This window comes from Gymnoscopelus microlampas, assembly GCF_963454915.1.
Source record: "Gymnoscopelus microlampas genome assembly, chromosome: 4".
Classification (NCBI taxonomy): domain Eukaryota; kingdom Metazoa; phylum Chordata; class Actinopteri; order Myctophiformes; family Myctophidae; genus Gymnoscopelus; species Gymnoscopelus microlampas.
In genome coordinates, this window is record NC_139941.1 from 15,223,898 (window position 1) to 15,243,999 (window position 20,102).

The window sequence follows — 20,102 nt, forward strand, 5'->3', positions numbered from 1 at the left end:
CAGCTCCGAGGGACCCATCCGCCGTATTCGCCAGCCAGCCGCGTGGCACGCAATTCACAGAGCAATTAGAGATGAAAACGCATCTTGAATGCATTGCACACCGGAACTGCCGGCGTGGATAATGAACTCTGGCGTTTTTTCTACCTCAGAAGGGAAAAGGGAAGGAAATGGAGGCGAGGCGTCAAGAGTCACCTCCATTCACAGAGATTTTTTGGTTGGGTCTCCTACCGCACTACACACTTATTGGCTTAGGAATGCGACAAAAACTAAAAATCTCCATGAATTGAACACCATGGGGTGTGTAATTGATAGAAAAGAATGGGGTGAACTACTCCTTTAACGTTATATTATCAATAAAATAAATTCTTAGTGTTTGGCCAATTATTTGGGGACCTACTGTACTACTTGTACAATATCCTCATGGCCCACCAGCCCCGGCCCACTGGTTGTGAATAATCACTGTATGTTACCTGAACATGGTCTGGACGTTGACGATAGTCTTGGCGTCGGCCATGTAGTCTTCCTCGGCGCTCATGGTGCTCTCCTTGTCCACCACCACCAGGTTGTCGGCGTAGATGATGCCACACTGCAGCAGGTTGTCCAAACTGGTGCGTCGCAAAACAACAACAGCATTAACTTTCAGACTGATGACAAACGTTAAAGGGCTCTCATGTGTGCCATTTAGGTCAGCGGTTCTCAAACATGTTCACATGAAGGTCCCCCTAATTGATATGAATTAGGCCGCGAACCCCCAACTGAAAATATTTAGTTTCAGGGACCCCCAGAAGAGAAGATTAGAATAGACTAGCTACAATTGCCATAAAACAAAACAGTTTATCTGATTGTGATGCTAAATTAACACATTTTACTGGGGACCCCCTGGAACCCCCTAAGGGACCCCTGGGGGTCCCCGGACCTCACTTTAAGAGCCACTGGTTTAGGGCACGATGTATGCAAACTTGATAATGGCAAGAGGTGCCATTACGGTGGACATTTGTGGTGGACATTTACATTAGCAAGAAAAGTAACATCTGTTCATGAATCATTTCTTCAAAAACATACTTATCAATGGTGCCAGCCATGAAGTACACCATGGGGAAGCAGGAAATGGCCTCCAGGAAATGGTTGTCTGGCCTGCAGGAAACGGCGAAACATCAAGCAATTAGCATCCCACAGTAATCAGCAGTGGTGGAAAGTAGCTACAGTACAACTTTGAGTTACTTTTACTTTGAGTATTTCCATTCTTCTTTATACATCCCAGAGGCAAATAATGTACTTTTTACTCCACTACAAGTATTTGAAAACTTTAGTTAAGTTAGGCCTATTTGCAGATTTGTATTAATTATTCTATAATTCAGCTATTCGAAAATAGCAGATCTACAACCTCACAACGTGTCACATTACGTCGTGTTGTGAGCTTGTAGATCTGCTATTTTCTGGGGGGGAAAAACATTTTGAAATATCTTCATATAATGTGTGTATGAGTACTTTTACATTTGGTACTTTAGGTGCCAATAGTTTTGTACTTTCACTCAAGTAAAAGTTTACGCAGGACTTTTACTTGTAATAGAGTATTTCTACATTGTGGTATTGCAATTTTTGCTAAAGTAACAACTTCTTCCACCACTGGTAATTAGCTGGGTAAAACATTTGCACTGATATAATATTACTGATGCAATTTCGTGACATTTGTGCAATTTGTGAAATGGGCCGAGGCAGATAATGTACTCAATTAATGTCTTGGAGGCGGTGCGACAGAGCCACGTTTTCTTAATTTCTCAACACAAAATGAGGACTTTAATGGTTGCTATGGTAACATCAGAGGGGTAGACTTAGGCCAATACATCGTCTCTGTCGGGTGGAAACCTCAAATGTCTAAAACTGTTACTTTTCAGGATTTAAATTGAATAGAAAAAGTAGCAGATCGACAAGCTCAAAACGCGTCGCTTCGCCCCGTGTTTCGAGATTGTGGATCTGCTGCTTTTGAGTGACGCTGTAGTATGATGATCAAATAGGGCGTTAATTTACGAAAAAACACAAAGAGTTAAAACATGGAGATAAAGAGTTTTCTGCCCGATAGCATCCACATACAGTATGCTCCTTCCGACGGCCGAACGTTTCTTCGGAAAGGGAGATGAAAGAACTACAAATTGACGTCATTCCGAACTTCTGATGGGCGGTCTCAGAACTTTTCCTCTGAACTCGTGCACCGCCAGATGTCCTGACTCTCAGAACTATAGTTCAGAAAGCCTGTCCGAACTGAAAGATTGTCCGACGTCGGAAAGGAGCCTTTAACCTAGCCTGATTATCAGACTGAAGCTGCGTGGAGCTTCAGTCTGAAATTGGCTCCAGTGTAGGGGATTACAAGGGGGAGGGGATTAGAAATTCCCTAAACCAATCCACGCCCACCTCCGCCTCTCATTGGACAACGCATTTTGTACCGGAGAAGTCTTAGGTTCACATTTACAACTCCAGACCAAGAGGCAGTCCACTCAGAGAGTGGGCGGGGTCTAGGGTATGGAACCAGGCTATCTTTAACCAGGAACTGGAACCAAAACTGGTTCTTCAGACCGTTATATTAATGGTTCTATAAAAAACCCTTAAAAGGACGACTTCAGCCATTTTCAGCCTATATCTTCATATAAATGGTCATCACTAATCATTATAATTATGGTACCATTTTTGTCTGCTCGGTCTGTGGCTCAGAGGAGGGCTGTGGACAGTTCAGAAACCCAATGAAACCCAGTGACATCATCGATGGGGAATCCAAGCTAATAGGCTTGGCTTTCTATTCCTGGAAAGTTAGCGTGCTAATAAAAGCCATTGTTTTTTCATTCATCATTTTTTTTTATAAAACATTTGAAATCTTGTTAGAAATGACCAAACCTCCACAGCCCTCCTCTGAGGTACAGAGTAGACAAAACATTTACCATACTTTAATGGGCATTAGTGAGGACCAATTATATGAGGATAGGTTGAAAATGGCTGAAGTCGTCCTTTAAACACAATACTTCATTGACTACTGTCCCTACTGGATTATGCTTGGTTCACTCCTCTTTCCCCTCTAGGAGCATGAAGAACAATTCACTAAATAAAATGGTTCTTTAGTCGGTGATGGTTATTCGTGGAACCACATTTAAGAACCATGAATTTTCTGTGAGAAGCCTCAGTATACAGTACATGTGTCTCTGCCACTTGGTTACACCTTCTAACTTCTAGCTGAGTGGAGTTAATGAAATCCACAGTGAATTTTAAAATAGTACGCACCCCACTCTGTCTGTCTCAAACACAACACTCACAAACACCAACACACCAGTAGTGTGCTCTACCTTCATGAATTATTCAAAAAAGCCTTTATTTTTCCTTTTTATTTACTCTGTTCTTCAAAGTGAAGTTAAGGGTCAGAATATAAACTAGAGCATTATCTCTATAAGTCCTGGAATTTCTTTGTATCAGTGCGTGTGCGTGTCTTTTGGTGTGTCATCGATGACTGACGTCATAGACTGACATCGCACACACACACACACACACACACACACACACACACACACACACACACACACACACACACACACACACACACACACACACACACAAAATGGTACACAAAACCATAAACCAAAGTCCACATCTCATCCATGAATACACTAATAACTTACGGGTAGTCCAGCAGTAGAACTATGGGGTTGAGCTCCTTCCTGGGTCTGTAGTACGCTCGCAGGGGGACTATGAAGTTGTAGAGGCCGTTCCCCGCCGTCTCGGCAGACACTATGATCAGCTTGTTCTTGAAGCCGTACGCTTTGGCGTCCTCGAAGCTGTTGTGCGTGCAGCCCTGGATGGACACAGCAGACGGGTGAGTTTCGTCCCAGCTAGACTGAGATATTTTCCTCTTGCTTTTAATAATCCATGACTATTCTTTTGATAGTAATTATAAAACAGATAATCGCCTGGTTGGTTAAAACCAGACTCAAGAGCCACTTGTACCGATGTCTGTTACTCTGAAGAGAGTTAAGGTTGCTTTGAGGGTCGCTGGTGGACTGAACTTAACCAAGGCATCCCGAGGCCTTTCATACTGTTGGCTGCGGCCCTGGTGTCACTTCAGTGGTGTCAGGCATATCCATATATGGAGCGGACTATGTTTTGGACTATGCCCAAATTTGGGACTATGATGTCAGTCCTGGACGTTTCGGTTATCTCCATATGGAGTTCCAGGAGGGTATGTTATGTATCTCCATCTATGGGGATCTCCATATATGGGAAGGTTGGGGTCGACGAATAGGTCACTAAAGGTCGGGACTGCATAGGCCATTCATCCCCTTATATAGGTTTCCGAGCCTCCTGCCATGGTCCACCCTGCGGTGGTATCCAAACTATCCATCTATGGGTAATTTATGTCGTAATTGTGTTGTGTATTATTTAGAATATTGTTATAAGATTAGAGTCACACATACATCAGCAGCTTTTGGTTAGCTCAAACAAGTGGTTGCCATTGATGAAAGACGCGATATTTACAAAAACACTATGGAAAGAAAGAAAGAAAGAACTGACACAGTATGAAATTAAGCATACTAATAAAGAACATAATACATAATTAAAGTGTACAAAGAGAAAAGGAGATACATGTTGTCAGATTGTTTCTGCCATGAAGACTCACATCCACTTTGTTCACTTATTATTTCATTACTCATCAACATTTCATGAACTAAAATAAGAATCAAATGAATACACCTTAACTCTGCAGGGAACACACGTACATCAAAACGCATTAGATAAATAATTTCCAGTACACATTCGAAAATAAAATCGTAACGGTTTCCATACATAGCCTACGTCCATAATATCGGGCATATCGGTCGGATTGGCTCATACATATATATATATATATATATATATATATATATATATATATATATATATATATATATATATATATATATTCCATTTAGTGACAATCTCTGCTGAGCCGCTTCCGAGTTCAATAAAGTGATATCAAGGATTTTTCTCCGACAGCACAAATCGGCATCGCCTGTGTTGTGTGTGTGACGTAGGCTGGTCTCTTATCAGCCTATATAAGGTGTGAAGATGTCTTTACACATTCACTTCATCCCTACAGCCGAGTGCCACTAGAGTAAAGTAGAGACCCAGTGATAGAGATAAAGAGACACAAAGATATATGTCCCAGTGTTGCCAGACTGAGGTCTTTTGTTCTGTTGTTTTGTCCATGTGCCTCCGTCTCTCAGGTCCTCCATAAACAAGTGAAGAGGAGCCACAATGATCTCTACTGCCAATTGCCAAATGATGAAGAACGGACAGATTCCTTCAAGAGCAGGTCATCAAATAACCAGCTTTTCAACCAGCCAAAAACAAGGAGACACAGATGAATCAAGATCTCCCCGAAATCATCAGTATACAGTTGTGGTAACTCCGCCAGAAGTAAATACTCTTCCTCTGACAGGAAAGAAAACCCACATCTGTAAAACGTGTGACAAAAGTTTCAGTATGTTAACTGAACTGAAAATACACCGCCGTATCCACACTGGAGAAAAACCTTTCCATTGTAAACAGTGTGGCAAGAGTTTTAGTCACTTAGGTACTCTGAAGACACACCAGCGTATCCACACTGGAGAAAAACCTTTCCACTGTCAACAGTGTGGCAAGAGTTTCAATCAGTTAGGTCACCTGAAGATACACCAGCGTATCCACACTGGAGAAAAACCTTTCTACTGCAAACGGTGTGACAGGAGTTTCAGTGAGTTAGGAACTCTGAAGACACACCAGCGTATCCACACTGGAGAAAAACCTTTCCACTGTCAACAGTGTGGCAAGAGTTTCAATCAGTTAGGGAACCTGAAGATACACCAGCGTATCCACACTGGAGAAAAACCTTTCCACTGTAAACAGTGTTCCATGAGTTTCATTGCGTTAAGTAGTCTAATAAAACACCAGCGTATCCATACAGGAGAAAAACCGTTCCACTGTCGACAGTGTGGCAAGAGTTTCAATATCATAGGTAATCTGAATGTACACCAGCGTATCCACATTGGAGAAACACCTTTTGCCTGTAAACTGTGTGACAAGAGTTTTAGTCAATTAAGTACTCTGAAGACACACCAGCCTATCCACACTGGAGAAAAACCTTTCCACTGTAAACAGTGTACCAAGAGTTTTAATGGGCTATATAAACTGAAGATACACCAGCGTATCCACACTGGAGAAAAACCTTTCCACTGTCAACATTGTGACAAGAGTTTCAGTCAATTAGGTAATCTGAAGAGACACCAGCGCATCCACACTGTAGAAGAGCCAGGCCCATTTTGATGGTCTGCCCAACATGCATTTAGCCAAATGACCAATTGTCAGTCCGGCTCCTGAGGCAATTAAATCAACCATAGGTATAAAAGCACGTTCTAGACAGGCAGACAGCCTCCAATTTTTTGGATTAAAAGAATTTGGAATACGTCTCGAAAATGGGTCTGTACTGTTGCTGGTGGGTTGTCCTCCGGGAGTGTATGTGTGTACAGACAAGCTACAGTTGGTCCATTGCCGGTCAGTTTAACTGTATAAAAGCCATTGATTGAGAGCCTTTTAGTGCAGCAGATTAGTGAAACAATCGTTCACTTTGTGATACAAGCACCGAATTTGCCATGAATAACACCTAGGACCTACTTTTTCAGAAAGGCCTGAAAGCCACCTAAATATCCAAGATGGTGGCCATTTTTATTTTTTAATGTTTTTTTTGGGGGCTTTTATGCCTTTATTGACAGGACAGCAGGCTGACAGGAAATGGGGAGAGAGAGATGGGGAGAAACATGCAGTAAAGGCTGTCGGGATCGGGACTTGAACCTGCGACACGCTGTCAGGTTGCACTGAGCCTAGGTGCCTGGACCGCTACGCCAGCTGCATCAAAAGCATCAAAAGTAGCAGTTCTGCAAGCTTGAAACAAGGCGCGAAGCGACGTGTTTTGCGCTTGAAGATCTGCTACTTGTGCTATTTCTGAATCCTGAAACAGTTTTGGACAGATCTACGTGTTTGCAAATACACCCGTCGAGTGCCATAATCGTAGATCTACGTGTTTTCAATTATTTTTTTATTTGTATTATTATTATTTTTTCCACATGGGGCGCAACTTAGGAATGATCCGCGGGCCCTGTAAAATGGAATGGACGGATGTGAATCCAGTCCAAAAAACGTACCCTCCATCCGCTCCAATGATAGGATCTTGAGAAAATATCTCCATATCTTTTTACAGTGGTGAAAACAAGCCATTTTCGACGGGCGATCACTCTGCAATGGCGGATCGTGTTAGAAATATTATCGTTCCAGTCGTTAGACGGGACCCTCGACCATCGTGCAGACAGCCTTTGTTTACATCCGGGTCCTTGTGGAGGCTTCTACAGCTCTAAACAGATCAGCGTAAACGGTAAGAACGCTGGCACTGGATGTACCCTGTTTTAAAAAACCTCTGGCACTTGATGTGTTAACAAGTTAGACGCATGCCAAGTTAATGACTCCACAAAGCTAAATTACTATGTTTTAACCATATTTTGAATTACTATGATACCATATTTTTTTTGCCTTCCTGAATGCCTGCATATTCACCTTGTCTAGACGAAGGCAGCAGAACGGAGCTTTCTGTGGGAGGAGGTGGCACAGGGTCGGGGAGCTGCCGATGTAGGGCGAATTGGGCGGGTAGCCCTTCACGAAACTGAGAGGGAACAAACAACAGGATGGTTAAAAGTCAGTGAGAGGCATCTGAGACAGTGGGTAATAGACCATTTACACAGCATCCATTTTAGTAGGGTGAACATAAGTGTTACGAGTGATACTAATTATTAGTGTTCCGTTCCATTCAGGTCAAACAGAGTCAGGGCGCTGCTATTGTGCATGTTGGAAACTGGAAAGGCTCAGCTACACTGAAGGGAAAGGAGCCTTAATTAGTATAATTGGCGACACCTGCATTCACCCTACTATTTTAATGTTATGCGCAGTCTCTCGAGACTGGCTCACACAATGTTCACAGGCTTCCACCATACAGGCTGTACAACAGAAGCTCTGAAAGATCGCCCACACTCCCGTTTCTTCTTCGCAGTCATGTAAATTTGTCCTACTGTAAACCAAATTAGTCGAAGCATATCTCGGTTGCTGCTTAGCAGAAATGTAAATGTTTGTGAAGGTATTTGAACATATTTCCGTGAACGGATATGACAGGACGACAACGTCCTTTGCACCAATAATTTCAGGGGGCACACTGTAGTTACTTACAGACAGTATGGAGCATTGCAAGATTGTGGAGGCTTGAGAGACTAATGTCAAATGCTGTGAAATAGGTCTATTAACGAACATCCATGCGCGCCAAACTCGTTCCAGTAATTGCTCCATATCCCTGAGAATTCTGCCTCTCCACACCAGTGCATTCTTCTCACCACATGATGGCACTGTGGTGCCTCCAGATTTTCTCCATCTTTTTCTTTCTTTTTATACCTATCTCTGCCCACACCCACATGCAAACACCCACCGCAAAATTGCCTCTGCCTCCCCAAGCACGCCTGACGCCCCTTAAAAGCAGTGAAAGAGAGCGGTGCGCTGCATAGGGGGCCTAATGTGAGCTCGGGGCTAGTGGGGCCTAGCATTATGCCTCGCTTTGCGAACGCCTTCGGCGTCCGGACCTAACTCAACTCTGACAGACTGCCGCTGGGGAGCGGCTCGTATGGACTGAGATAGGGATGTCGATGCTGCTCGAGGCACATGTGCACAAGCTGTGCTGAAATGATCTAATCTACTGGCAGAAAATGGAGAGAGAGAAGAGAGAGAGAGAGGAAACGATTACTGTTATGAAAGAGAAGGAAGGTATCATTTACCTTCCTACATTTCATTTCATGAAACAATAGCTTCAGGAGAGGAGAGCAGAGCAGAGCAGAGCAGAGCAGAGCAGAGCAGAGCAGAGAAGAGAAGAGAAGAGAAGAGCAGAGAAGAGAAGAGAAGAGAAGAGAAGAGAAGAGAAGAGAAGAGAAGAGAAGAGAAGAGAAGAGAAGAGAAGAGAAGAGAAGAGAAGAGAAGAGAAGAGAAGAGAAGAGAAGAGAAGAGAAGAGAAGAGAAGAGAAGAGAAGAGAAGAGAAGAGAAGAGAAGAGCAGAGCAGAGCAGAGCAGAGCAGAGAAATGCCCTTTTTATACGAGATCTGCTATTTCCGGTGCGTGATACCAGCCCCCAACTAAGTATAACTCAGGCTAAAAGTGAAGGTGAGATGGCACTCGTGCACTATTTAAATAGTATGACGTTAGCCTGTCTGTGTCAGGTGATGGATGGGCGCTGTGGGTTGATGATGTCTGTGAGACAAGCGTTCATGTGCACCGTCACTCCAGAGAAAGAAAAAAGAGCTGACCTCTGTGTCATCGTGCACATCCATTACGGCCTCGGGCCTGTATTAACGCATCGTGACACGCACATGACTTCATCATTCAGACCCCAATCGATCTTCACATGCCGCCCCCGTCGGAGACACAGGCAAAGACCTATAGTGACCTCTAAACAAGCGTGTCCATTGGAACCATGTTACTCGTCACGACTGGACGTATGTGTCCACTGTCCAGTCATGAATCACTTCCCATGAACATTTACGTCAAAACCGCCAAACGCTTTGACACTTTGTGAGTCAATAGATCCAATTATTTGTATACTGAGACTGTGTGGGTCCACACTGGTTGTGTGTAAGCGATTCCCAAACATGTTGTTTTGAAGCGTGTTAGTTTCGGTTCACTCAACATCCTTGTGTATGAAGCTTTTGAGGCACTCGTGAGCCTAGCGGCTCGCCGTCAAGTGCTCCCTCTGTGCTGGGGCTTGATTTTTCGAACTACAGCCGAAAGTTTGATGGAATGCGTTTTTTACACTAAAGTTCTGAGGTTCTTTTGCAACCTGCCTGTGTGTGCACGCCTGTGTGATGTAGCCTAAATGGTAAATGGACTACATTTATGTCGTGCCTTTCTCAAAGGAATTTACAATGTATTTCACATTGACCCATTCACACACCGATGGCAGAGGAAACCATGCAACGCAAGGCACCAACCTGCTCATCGGGAGCAGTTAGGGGTTCAGTGTCTTGCTCAAGGACACGCAGTCAGTAATCGAACAGGGAACCTTTCGATTCCAAGACGGCCACTGTACCTCCTGAGCCACAGTCGCTCCAGTGTAATGTCAGTGTAATGTGGAATGATAAGTGGTCTATAATATCAGAACGGTTGACCTCCAAGCCACTCCCACTGGTCCCATCCCCCCAACCCCACCCTCGATCGGACGCTTACTCCGATCCCACGGAGCCTTCCTCGTCTGATTGGGTGGTCTCGTCCTCCGACTGGTCACTGAGCAGGTCGCAGGGCAAGATGGCCGTGGAGTCAGCGATCTCCAAGACCGGCGCGATGCTGGGCCTTCGACTGCCGGCACCGTTCTCTGTGGGCAGGGTCAGCTTGCTGTTGTCCTCAGGAGGGTCTGTGTTCTGGAGATCTATGGCTACCGTGCCTGAGAAAAGGGGATTTTTAGACTCTGATATGGCAATACGCCCCAAGAACTGCGGTGTGATTGGTATGGGACGTGTGTGCCTTAGTATTCATTTAGCCACCACAATAGGGAAATTAGCTGATCTACGAGCTCACAACGTGTCACGATGTAATGCGCTGCGTGCTTGTAGATCGGCTATTTTCGCTGTGGGACACCGGCGTATGACGAAATATAACATAGGGCTTACGTGACATGCGCAGAGCAACTTCAGTCAGGAAACTCCTCGCAGTTGCTGGTGGCCGACAATTGATCGGTCTCAGCTCCACGCGTCTATTCTTAACCAATTACAAACTCAATTTAATCGGGGAGGGTTACATTGCTCATTCCTTGTTCGCTCTCGTTGTGCTGCTGCTGTTTCCAAGATGGCTGTTCATCCTCCACCACCCCAGCTACCTGTTGTTTTGGATCTGCTTTAATGTAGTATGAGGGATTCAGAAGGCCTCCTATGTGGTAGGGGAGGTGTACTATGCTATAGTACATCTCCCCTACCACATAGGAGGCTCATGTAGCTTAACTCTATTGAATAATTGAGAAGCATTTTTTCCCCCCCTTTCTTTTTTCCCCTTATAAATCAATGAATCTCCAGGAGAGAAAATCTGATAGATTTTTGTTTTAGTCAACTAAATCAATTAGTCTGATTAACCACTTAAGTTACTTGGTTGTACAATGGTGGCGTCCAAAAATAGTGAAAATACCTGATATTCAAGCTCACAACAGGTGAGGTGCGACGCGGTGTGAGCTTGAAATAATTGTGATATTGATTTGAAGTCATATCGCCTCACCCTACAGTAGAGTGCTCCCTCAGAATACCTAAAAGCAGATCCATTCATCGCAAACCCAATTGCTCATTTTATTTTCATTAAAAATATTGAGTTGTCCTGACTGATGTGTACAAATGGAACCAAATGGAAGCTCACGGGTCTATTTGGTTCCATTTGTATGCTCTTGGAGTTCAACACTGCGGATTTGACTGTGTTTGTCTAGGCGAGTCACACAGCATTTACTGTCGTATTATAATAGCCTCTGTATCGACACGCGCATCGGCAAGGAGTACATATCGATATATTGCCGCATCGATTTTTGGAGCACAGCCCTAGAACCCAATGGCTTGCTCGAACATCTAATGAGTATCTCTGAAAAGTGAAAAGCTAATGAAAATCTAATGAAACATGAAAATCTAATGAACCACACTAACAGGTAAATAATCCTCAATGATCATTTATCTATTTGTACAGTAACTCTTATGGGTCTGTAATTCAGAGAGTGAACATTTCTACCAGTTACGAGTGTAACTTTTTTTTTAAGACCCTTGTTTTTTTTTATTGTTTTATGCAAATGTTTTTATTCTGTACTATAGCACTTTGAGGTTTGTTTCAAATGTGCAATATAAATAAAATTTATTATTATTATTATTATTATTATTATAGTGAATATGCGGTTTATTCTAGTCTATATGTCTGAGAAATATTCTGTTACTCAACACTTAATGCTACATTATAAAAACTCAGTCATAATCATGTTCATCATCATCATCATCATCATCATCATCATCATCATCATCATCATAACCATAACCACCTTTATCCTCCCTGCTCTTCAATTGATCTGTTGGTGCTTAAAGAGCCATGGCCACTTTTATAAGACAAACTAAAGCTAAAGAACATGCAAGCCATCAACAATGTCAATAGTTGTGCAATATTCTACATATAACATATTCAAAAATATGTGTACACTCATATACATATAACACAGCCTGCTTCTTTCTATAAATGAAATAATTCTTCTTAAATAATAAGAAAATAATCAAAACATATCAATGTATGCTACAGAGGTTTATCTAAGTGAACCATTTAAAGGACCATACCAGCGTCAACACATGTAATTGCTTATTCACACCGTTAGCCATATCATACGTATAATCATAGACCATATTCCTATGAATGACTTTAGATTTAGAATTTAACAGAATCAATGTTAAAAATTCCAAGGTTAAGACCACGGACGTTAGAATTTCGGTCGTTAACCAATCTTTTCTTCAGGGACTATTTTCGGCTAGACTTTATTCGAATCAGTCCACACTTTAAAATAGATTGTTAAAATGCAACGATAATGTAGAGTTGACAAAAAGAAAAACCATTAAATTCAATTAACTGTATTGGATTACCTATCTCGAGCTAATTAAACGTGTGTTCAAGTAGATTTTCTTCCCCTAACTGAAATCAATGTCACCCAATGGCTTCCTCAAAAATCGAACGAACCACAGTAAAATCCTCAGTGTTAATGTATCCATTTGTAACCACTGGGTGTTTGTAACTCAGAGAGTGTACAAATGGAACCAAATGGACCCTTCCGGATCCATTTGGTTCCATTTGTACACTCTCTGAGTTAAATGAACACTAAAGACTTAGGGGAAAAAGGTGAGTGGTATAAACAACAGGCTAAACATGCCAGGCCGCCGGTATGCTCCTTTAGGTTGAAAATGACTACTTCTCCAACAGAGCTAGAGGTACTGTACAGTACAGTAGAGAGGTAAGTTTAAGGGCTTTTCACACGGGAAGCGACTGACGCGCCTAGTAGGCTAACTCACTATCAAAGGGAGGCGAGCGTTCAGGTAGCGAGGTGCAGGCATTCTGCCAGGCATAGCAACAAGCGGGCAATCCCGTTCTCGTGTTTGTGCTCGTCTCCCGCGCACGCATGCGTCAAGAGCTCAATTGTTTGGGGGAATTATTTCTTCCCCCACTGTAACTTAATACAATTGCCAAATAAGTTATAATATTACAGTTATTAATCTAAGTAACTTTGAGTTACTAAGTTACAATGATTTGTTTTTCACTGAGATAGACTATATTAAGCCATATTATATTTGATCGTGGGAGGTTGTCACATGCGAAAAAAGAACATATCGACACGTTGTGATGCCACGCATTGTATGCTAGTGCGTCTGTTCTTTTTAAGCATGCGCCCTCTCGCACAATTTTGACAAAAATATGGGTAGCAAAAGTAACATTAATATTATTTATGTTTTAAAGGAGTAATAAGTAACTAGTAACTTGCCCAACACTGGTGTTGAACTTTTTTCACCACGACACGTAGAACTCTATTCACATGAGGAGCACTGTGCGACCCTGCCGACCCAAAGAGGTATAGCGTCTCTCCCTGTGTCAAAAGCCCTCGAACACTTGCCAGAAATAGCCGATCTACTGTACAAGCTCACAACGCAGCATGTTGCGAGCTTGTTGATCGGCTATTTCTGGTGAAGAGATTCAGTATAGAAGGAAACAAGAGCAGACAAAGCACAGTTGCAAACTCAGGTCTTTTTCACTAAGACTAGGGTTTTAGTGGTTAAACTACTTAGATAGCATGACGCTGAACTCTTCATGCAAACACTTACCATAAGAGGTGGATTGATCAACTTTACCAGGTCAAAGAAAAAAGGAAAAAATAAAGCACACAACAGCAGCCAAGACAGGAAAACAAAAACAAAAAGCATGTGAGAAATCATGCAGCAAAAGTATACGACATCGCCACAGCAATCACCATGGAAAAACCTTGCATCATTACGAAAGGCCTTTTAACCACTTTCAAGCTGGTTTCCCTATTTTGGGCATATCATTATAGGCGAACATTTTCCCCAAATTTCCCAAAATTACAAAAACATTTAAAAGACATTTTTCAAATTTATACCAGCTCACAATGCATCACTCACATAGGTCATAGATTGGCAATTTTTTGCTATTCGGTGTAGTTAGGACAAAGTATATCCTATAAATGTGTGAAACCTCTGCGCCTGTACGTATGTGTGAGTGAGTGAGTGAGTGAGTGAGTGAGTGAATGAGTGAGTGAGTGAGTGAGTTCCCCACATATCTCGAGAAACGCCTGACAGACCGACTTCAAACTCGGCATGTGTATCGCCAAGGGACCCGAGGGAGTGATGCGCCGAGTGGGAGGTGTCAGATCGGCGGTTGTGCAAAAAATATCACTAAATCATAGGGCTTAAGTGGTTAACAGCGCCTAAACAAAAATTAAAATCCTACACAGTGTCACCACGACACAACAGCCATACCATACCTACTGTAACTAATAACCTACACCAAAGATTTCTCACCCATGCTAGCGATGATGCTTTGCACAGGCAGCCTGGAGGGGGCGTCGTAGAGGCCTGCGATGGTCAGACCCTTGTTGTTTTGCTTCTCCTCCTGTTTGAAGATGAAGGAAGAGTTCTCCTCCTTGGTGATGTTGATGTAGTAGCAGGTGTCAGGGGCAGCCATGATGTGGCGCGGTCCCGGGTTCAACAGGATGCTCTTGTTGTCCTCCCTCTTCACGCCGATCAGGCACACGCCGTACCTGAGACGGAGGGGGTTGGGGTTAATGTAGTTTCAATTACTTTTTTTTCCTAATGAAACAAATAAATTAAATTACAATTTAATATTAAAAAAAAATTAAAAGTAATTGAAAAAACACGCCCGATATCAGTCGCCAGTCGGACATGTGTTTTCAATTAGTCTAACATTGTTAAATTGAAGTTTTATACTGTATATACAGTAGGAGGGGGGCGTGTCTGAGAAATGAATATCAAATATCTAAATATTGAATCAAGCAACTTAAAAACTGGGGTGCACACAAAAGCCAGAGTGATGTTAAAATGACCCAAGAAGTGTTCTACAGTGAAATACCTCTTTACAGTGCTATATAACAGGTTATTCGACGGTTCTATAAAAGAACAACATTACATCAGCAGTATAAAGGTTTTTGCTCTCATGATTCATGTAGAGAATATGAAACAGTTGTATAAAAAAGGGCAATTATGCAATGAAAAAAAGAAAGAATTATATAAAAAGGTTAAAAATTACGTAAACTCAGAATAAGCTCATTTTCTCTTGGTAATAATAAAGGTTCTATTATACTACGGTAACATGGGAGGGAGTACAATCACTAACGCTCATTATAAGATGGCACCATTTCTGTCTATACTCGCTCTGTGTCTCAGAGGAGGGCTGAGGACAGTTCAGACACCAGCCTAACAGTGATATCATCGGTAGGCAGGTTTGGAAGACAGCCTATAAAGATGGTCGCTCTCTCTTTTATAACCTGATGAAGGTCTAACAGACCGAAACTTTGTTATTCCCGTTAAAACGTTTTAATTGCATTTGAAGACAGTGTGCGGGAGTTTTTTCTTTCTGTGAGTTGGGGCCCTCGTTTGGTCTTCTCCTACGCACCTGTTGCCTTTGTAGGTGCGCAAAAGACTTGCTTTTTAAGGTTTGGTCATTTCTTTGTTTTTTCTTCAAAAAAATAATTTCAAATGGGGTCTGTGGGCCAAATACATATCAATTTGGGGATCCTTGACATGAACATGTTTGAGAACCACTGAGCTAAGCGGGGAATGGATACTAACTTCTTGTGTGCGTGGAAGGAGGCGTATGTGAAGCTCTTTCCGTCGTACTCTCCAAAGAACTTGCTGTCACACAGGCGGATGTGGTAGACCTCGTTCCCCGAGCAGCGCCCGTACGTCCTCTGCCACTGTTCTGGGGACGTCTGTCCTTCCCTGCAATGGCACGTCCACATTTCAGCAGTGGTGGAAAAAGTACTCACATTTCTTACTTAAGTAAAAGTGTCAATACTGCAAGGTAGAAATAAGCTTGTTACAAGTAAAAGTCCGGAATTCAAAATTTACTTGAGCAAAAGTACAAAAGTATCGTAGCATCAAAAAATAGAAAGTACTCATTATGCAGAATGTCCCATTTCACAAGTTTTCAAATACAAATCCTTTGAAAATAGCATATCTACAAGCTCAATGCGACGCATTGTGAGCTTGTAGATCGGCTATTTTCAAATGGCCGAAATGTATATAGGGCTGAAGTGGCTAATGTATGTTTTTTAATAATAAAATCTACAAAGTAACTAGTAACTAAAGTTTTGAAATAATTGTAGTGGAGTAAAAGTACAATATTTGCCTCTGAAGTGTAATGGAGTAGAAGTAAAAGTATATAACATTAGAAATACTCCAGTAAAGTAAAACTAACTAAAAAAAGTACAGTACATGAGTTACTTAGTTACATTACACCACTGCAAGTCACCTTGCTTGGCTCTTTCCCTTTGTACACAATGAGTGTGCAGCCTTTGAACAGTGATTTACTAGTCTTTGAAGGCTGAATTTGTTTCGGTCAAGAGCTGGATTGACGTCAGCAAGACTCGATAAAACTTTATTGATCCCTGAGAAGAAATAGGAGAGTAACTCTGACCAACTTTTTTCAGTCCTAAAACTTGACCAAAACTAGATTTGCCACACTGAGTTGTCCTCCATTTCTCCCCCTTTTGACGCACAGATTCGTCTGGCCTGGATAAGTTATCAGTGTCCTTTCGCCTGGGTGTTCTCTTCCATCTCCCTAAATTCTCCTCCCAGTAATTATTCGTGCAGAGAGAGAGAGACCGCAGTCCGAGAGAACAACGCCATGAGGACATTCTCACAGAGCGGTTCAACTGCCTCGCCACTTTTAATCAGTCTGATGCCCTTTGGATTAACACTGTGCTGTGTGGCTGTCTGCTGAATACTGCCCCGCGTCCCTTCAATAAAGGAAATTGCAACAGTAAAAGTGAGAATGACTCGTTATCACCTTCCACAGCACACCAACAAAAAAAACACATGAGTAGATTTATGGCCGAAACAGGCACCAGGGTAATGTTTGCTGCAGTGCATTTTAGTTGTAATTCATGGCAAGGCCCCTTTGCTTAGTGACAAGTTGAATTGTTGTGGGTATACGTGGTTCTCCATCGTATCGAGACTATCTCTCCACCTCATACATATGAAATATGTTGGGTGGAGAGATAGTCTCTTCACTCAGAGAACAAAGGTTACAACGTAACCAAACGTTCGTCGCTGTACAGAAGTGAAGTGCCATTTATAGCACAGGTTTTCAAATGGGTGCAGCGGCCCCTAGGGTTCGGAGAGGAGAATAACATTAATTAATTAATTAATTAATTCATCTTTTGAACACATTTATATCTATAATACTTTTTTTTTTTTTTTCAATTAAAATTCAATTCATATACGGTCATTTCAACCTGGCTATTTTGGGCACGTCATTATTGCTAGTGTCATCACCACTAACTGTAATGTGATTGGCTGACTTTGCAAATTCAGGACTGTGATTGGCTAGCGAAACACATGACACATGTGCAGCCCTATGAATAGCAGTATGGACTTTAAAAAAAATTCCTTTTTTTAAAGTGAGTCATGTTGTGATGACCACACACCGCCCACTTCACACTGGGTGTGATTTTTTAAAGCCATTTCACAATAGGGGGGCTGCAGTCAGGGGCTATTTGGTGGTTCTTCGCATGTAGAGTTTCTGGAAAAGAAAACCCCTGCAGAGGCAGGAAGTCTTTCTCCTAAAATCAATCATGAATTCCAATTGTGTGAGAGCGGAAGCCAGAGGACAGAGGATGCTGATCATTAATTAATTGATTAATTGAGGTGACATTCAGTGGAGTGTATTACTCACTGTCCTCTGGAGGTGTGGACCAGGAGTGTGACCAGAGTGGACGTGGCTGGACAGACGCAGTTCAGGGCCAGCATGGCGTACTTGAACTCCTCTTCACACACCACATGATCTGATAGAGACACATTAGAATGAAGATTTCATTGTCAGGTGAGATAAAAAAAAAAAATATTTAACCACTTGAATGCTATAGCGTCACTTTGAAAATAGGCAAACATTTGGTGAAAGTAGATCTACAAGCTCACAAAACATCGCGTTGCGAGCTTTTAGATCAGCTATTTTCAACAAAGAGAATCGTATGGGGGAAAAGGGGGGGAAAAGAGGAGGCCAAGTATAGACAGGTTAAAGGCAGGGTGACAACTTAGTCAAGACAGAACACCTTTGAACTCACCAGCAAACTTTACATGGAATTTATTTTCTGGTTTGAGGATTTGGACATAGAGAGGGCAATTTGGGGCGAAATCCTTCACAGCCCACGCTCTCAAAATGGTCTGGTGGTCCTGTGAAAGAAAAAGACACTGTGTATGCAAAACCCGCCACTAGCTGTATAATACACGCAACGCAATCACTCAACATGGACCCGCAATCCTATTTTAAGAACCTTCAAATGTGCTTGAGAGATGTGGCATGTTCTTAATGTGATCATAGCTGCGTCTAAATTGCTCTGCAGACTCAATCATCACGGTCTCAAAGTAGAGAGGGCTCATGAATCGAGAATCAAGAGGGTTTATTTGTCATTCACTCATGCAAGTATATGAGGAGTGAAATGTTAGTCAATAGTTCAGTTTGGTTCCAAAAAAAGTAATTATACAAGCTAATACAAAATACAAACACAAACAGAGCTTTATTTTATTCAAGTGACTCACTGCGGCCGTTCTGTCCACTTCATTCCTGCTGCTGAGGATGAAGCAGGCCTCTCCATCGTCCATCCTGAAGGAATCACAGGAGAGAAGGTGTGAGGTGTCAAAAGCTTTATTAGACCAACATAATGTGTCATTCTAATAAAGCTCACTGAAATCAAATCACTGGCAAAAACATAATACGTTTGTGCCGGTGATTTGATTTCAATGACATGACTCTCGTCTCTCGAAAAGTGAATTCAGGTCAGGTCCCGCTACAGTCAATAAAACAATTGATAAGCCAGAACCTTGTTGAATTCCCGATACTCAATATCTTCGGACTTCCAATTCTCAATGCCCATCCCTAGCAATACTTCACACCAACAATAGCAGTTAAAAGCCCACAGTGACACGTTGTGGGCTTGCAAATCTTTTTTTTGGGTGCACGACACCTGCTTGCAACAATATCAGGCTTAACAGCAGGAAACATAATTACCCTCTGACATAAAACTGCCATATTCTAGCTGTAGCGCAAAACAGAACAAATATATTAGCATAAGGGGTCAGGTGTGGTTTCAGTGCTTGCTTGGCTGAGCAGTATTGCTTATTGGATTTCAGAGCATGAAATGCATTTTATCACCTGCACAATTCTTATTCTATGCATTGTAGGATGCACATGGCTAGATTTATGCCTTTGTTTTCACACTCCTATGTGACAGGCACTATTTCACAGTCAATAACGTTGTCGCTCGCAACATAAAGAAGCGCGCACATATGGATCAGTAGGCCACAATGTCCTCTGAAGCTACATACTGTACAAGACATGCATACGATAACAGTCAGTCTACATCACTGCTGTAATTCTGAGTGCCAGACACATTCTAATGTGATTCTCTCTGGCTATAATTTCTGATATTATAGTCCTCCACTTGGCTGTTATGGCTGTGGATGAGCCATGGTTATTGTAATTTCATTACACTGATACACAAGCAGAGGACACTGACAGCCAACTGGACATTCTCGCTGTCGAGCAGAAAGCTTGTATCTCAATATTCCATATTCCTTGAGTTTTTCTTTTCTTCATAAATCAATGCTCTATTCTATTTTATACTTTGTCTAATGACAGTGTCACACACACAAAAACGGTTTTGGACATACAAGGTTTCCAGCCGACAGTGACAGTGATACTGTCTGGCTTCAGTGCCTCTGGAAGGGACA

General features: G+C 42.3%; 1 protein-coding gene across 1 annotated transcript in view; it reads right to left on the reverse strand.

Moving 5' to 3' along the window:
* kcnt1b (potassium sodium-activated channel subfamily T member 1b) overlaps positions 1-20,102 on the reverse strand; it is a 133,782-nt gene that overhangs the window by 18,233 nt on the left and 95,447 nt on the right. The window contains exons 15-24 of the mRNA XM_084055396.1: positions 18,912-18,975; positions 18,437-18,545; positions 18,049-18,157; positions 15,942-16,091; positions 14,655-14,893; positions 10,297-10,510; positions 7,600-7,705; positions 3,660-3,832; positions 1,063-1,134; positions 471-605 (exon numbers count right to left, since the gene is read on the reverse strand). Coding sequence (XP_083911522.1) covers positions 471-605; positions 1,063-1,134; positions 3,660-3,832; positions 7,600-7,705; positions 10,297-10,510; positions 14,655-14,893; positions 15,942-16,091; positions 18,049-18,157; positions 18,437-18,545; positions 18,912-18,975 — 1,371 coding nt within the window. The remainder of the gene's footprint in view (positions 1-470; positions 606-1,062; positions 1,135-3,659; positions 3,833-7,599; positions 7,706-10,296; positions 10,511-14,654; positions 14,894-15,941; positions 16,092-18,048; positions 18,158-18,436; positions 18,546-18,911; positions 18,976-20,102) is intronic.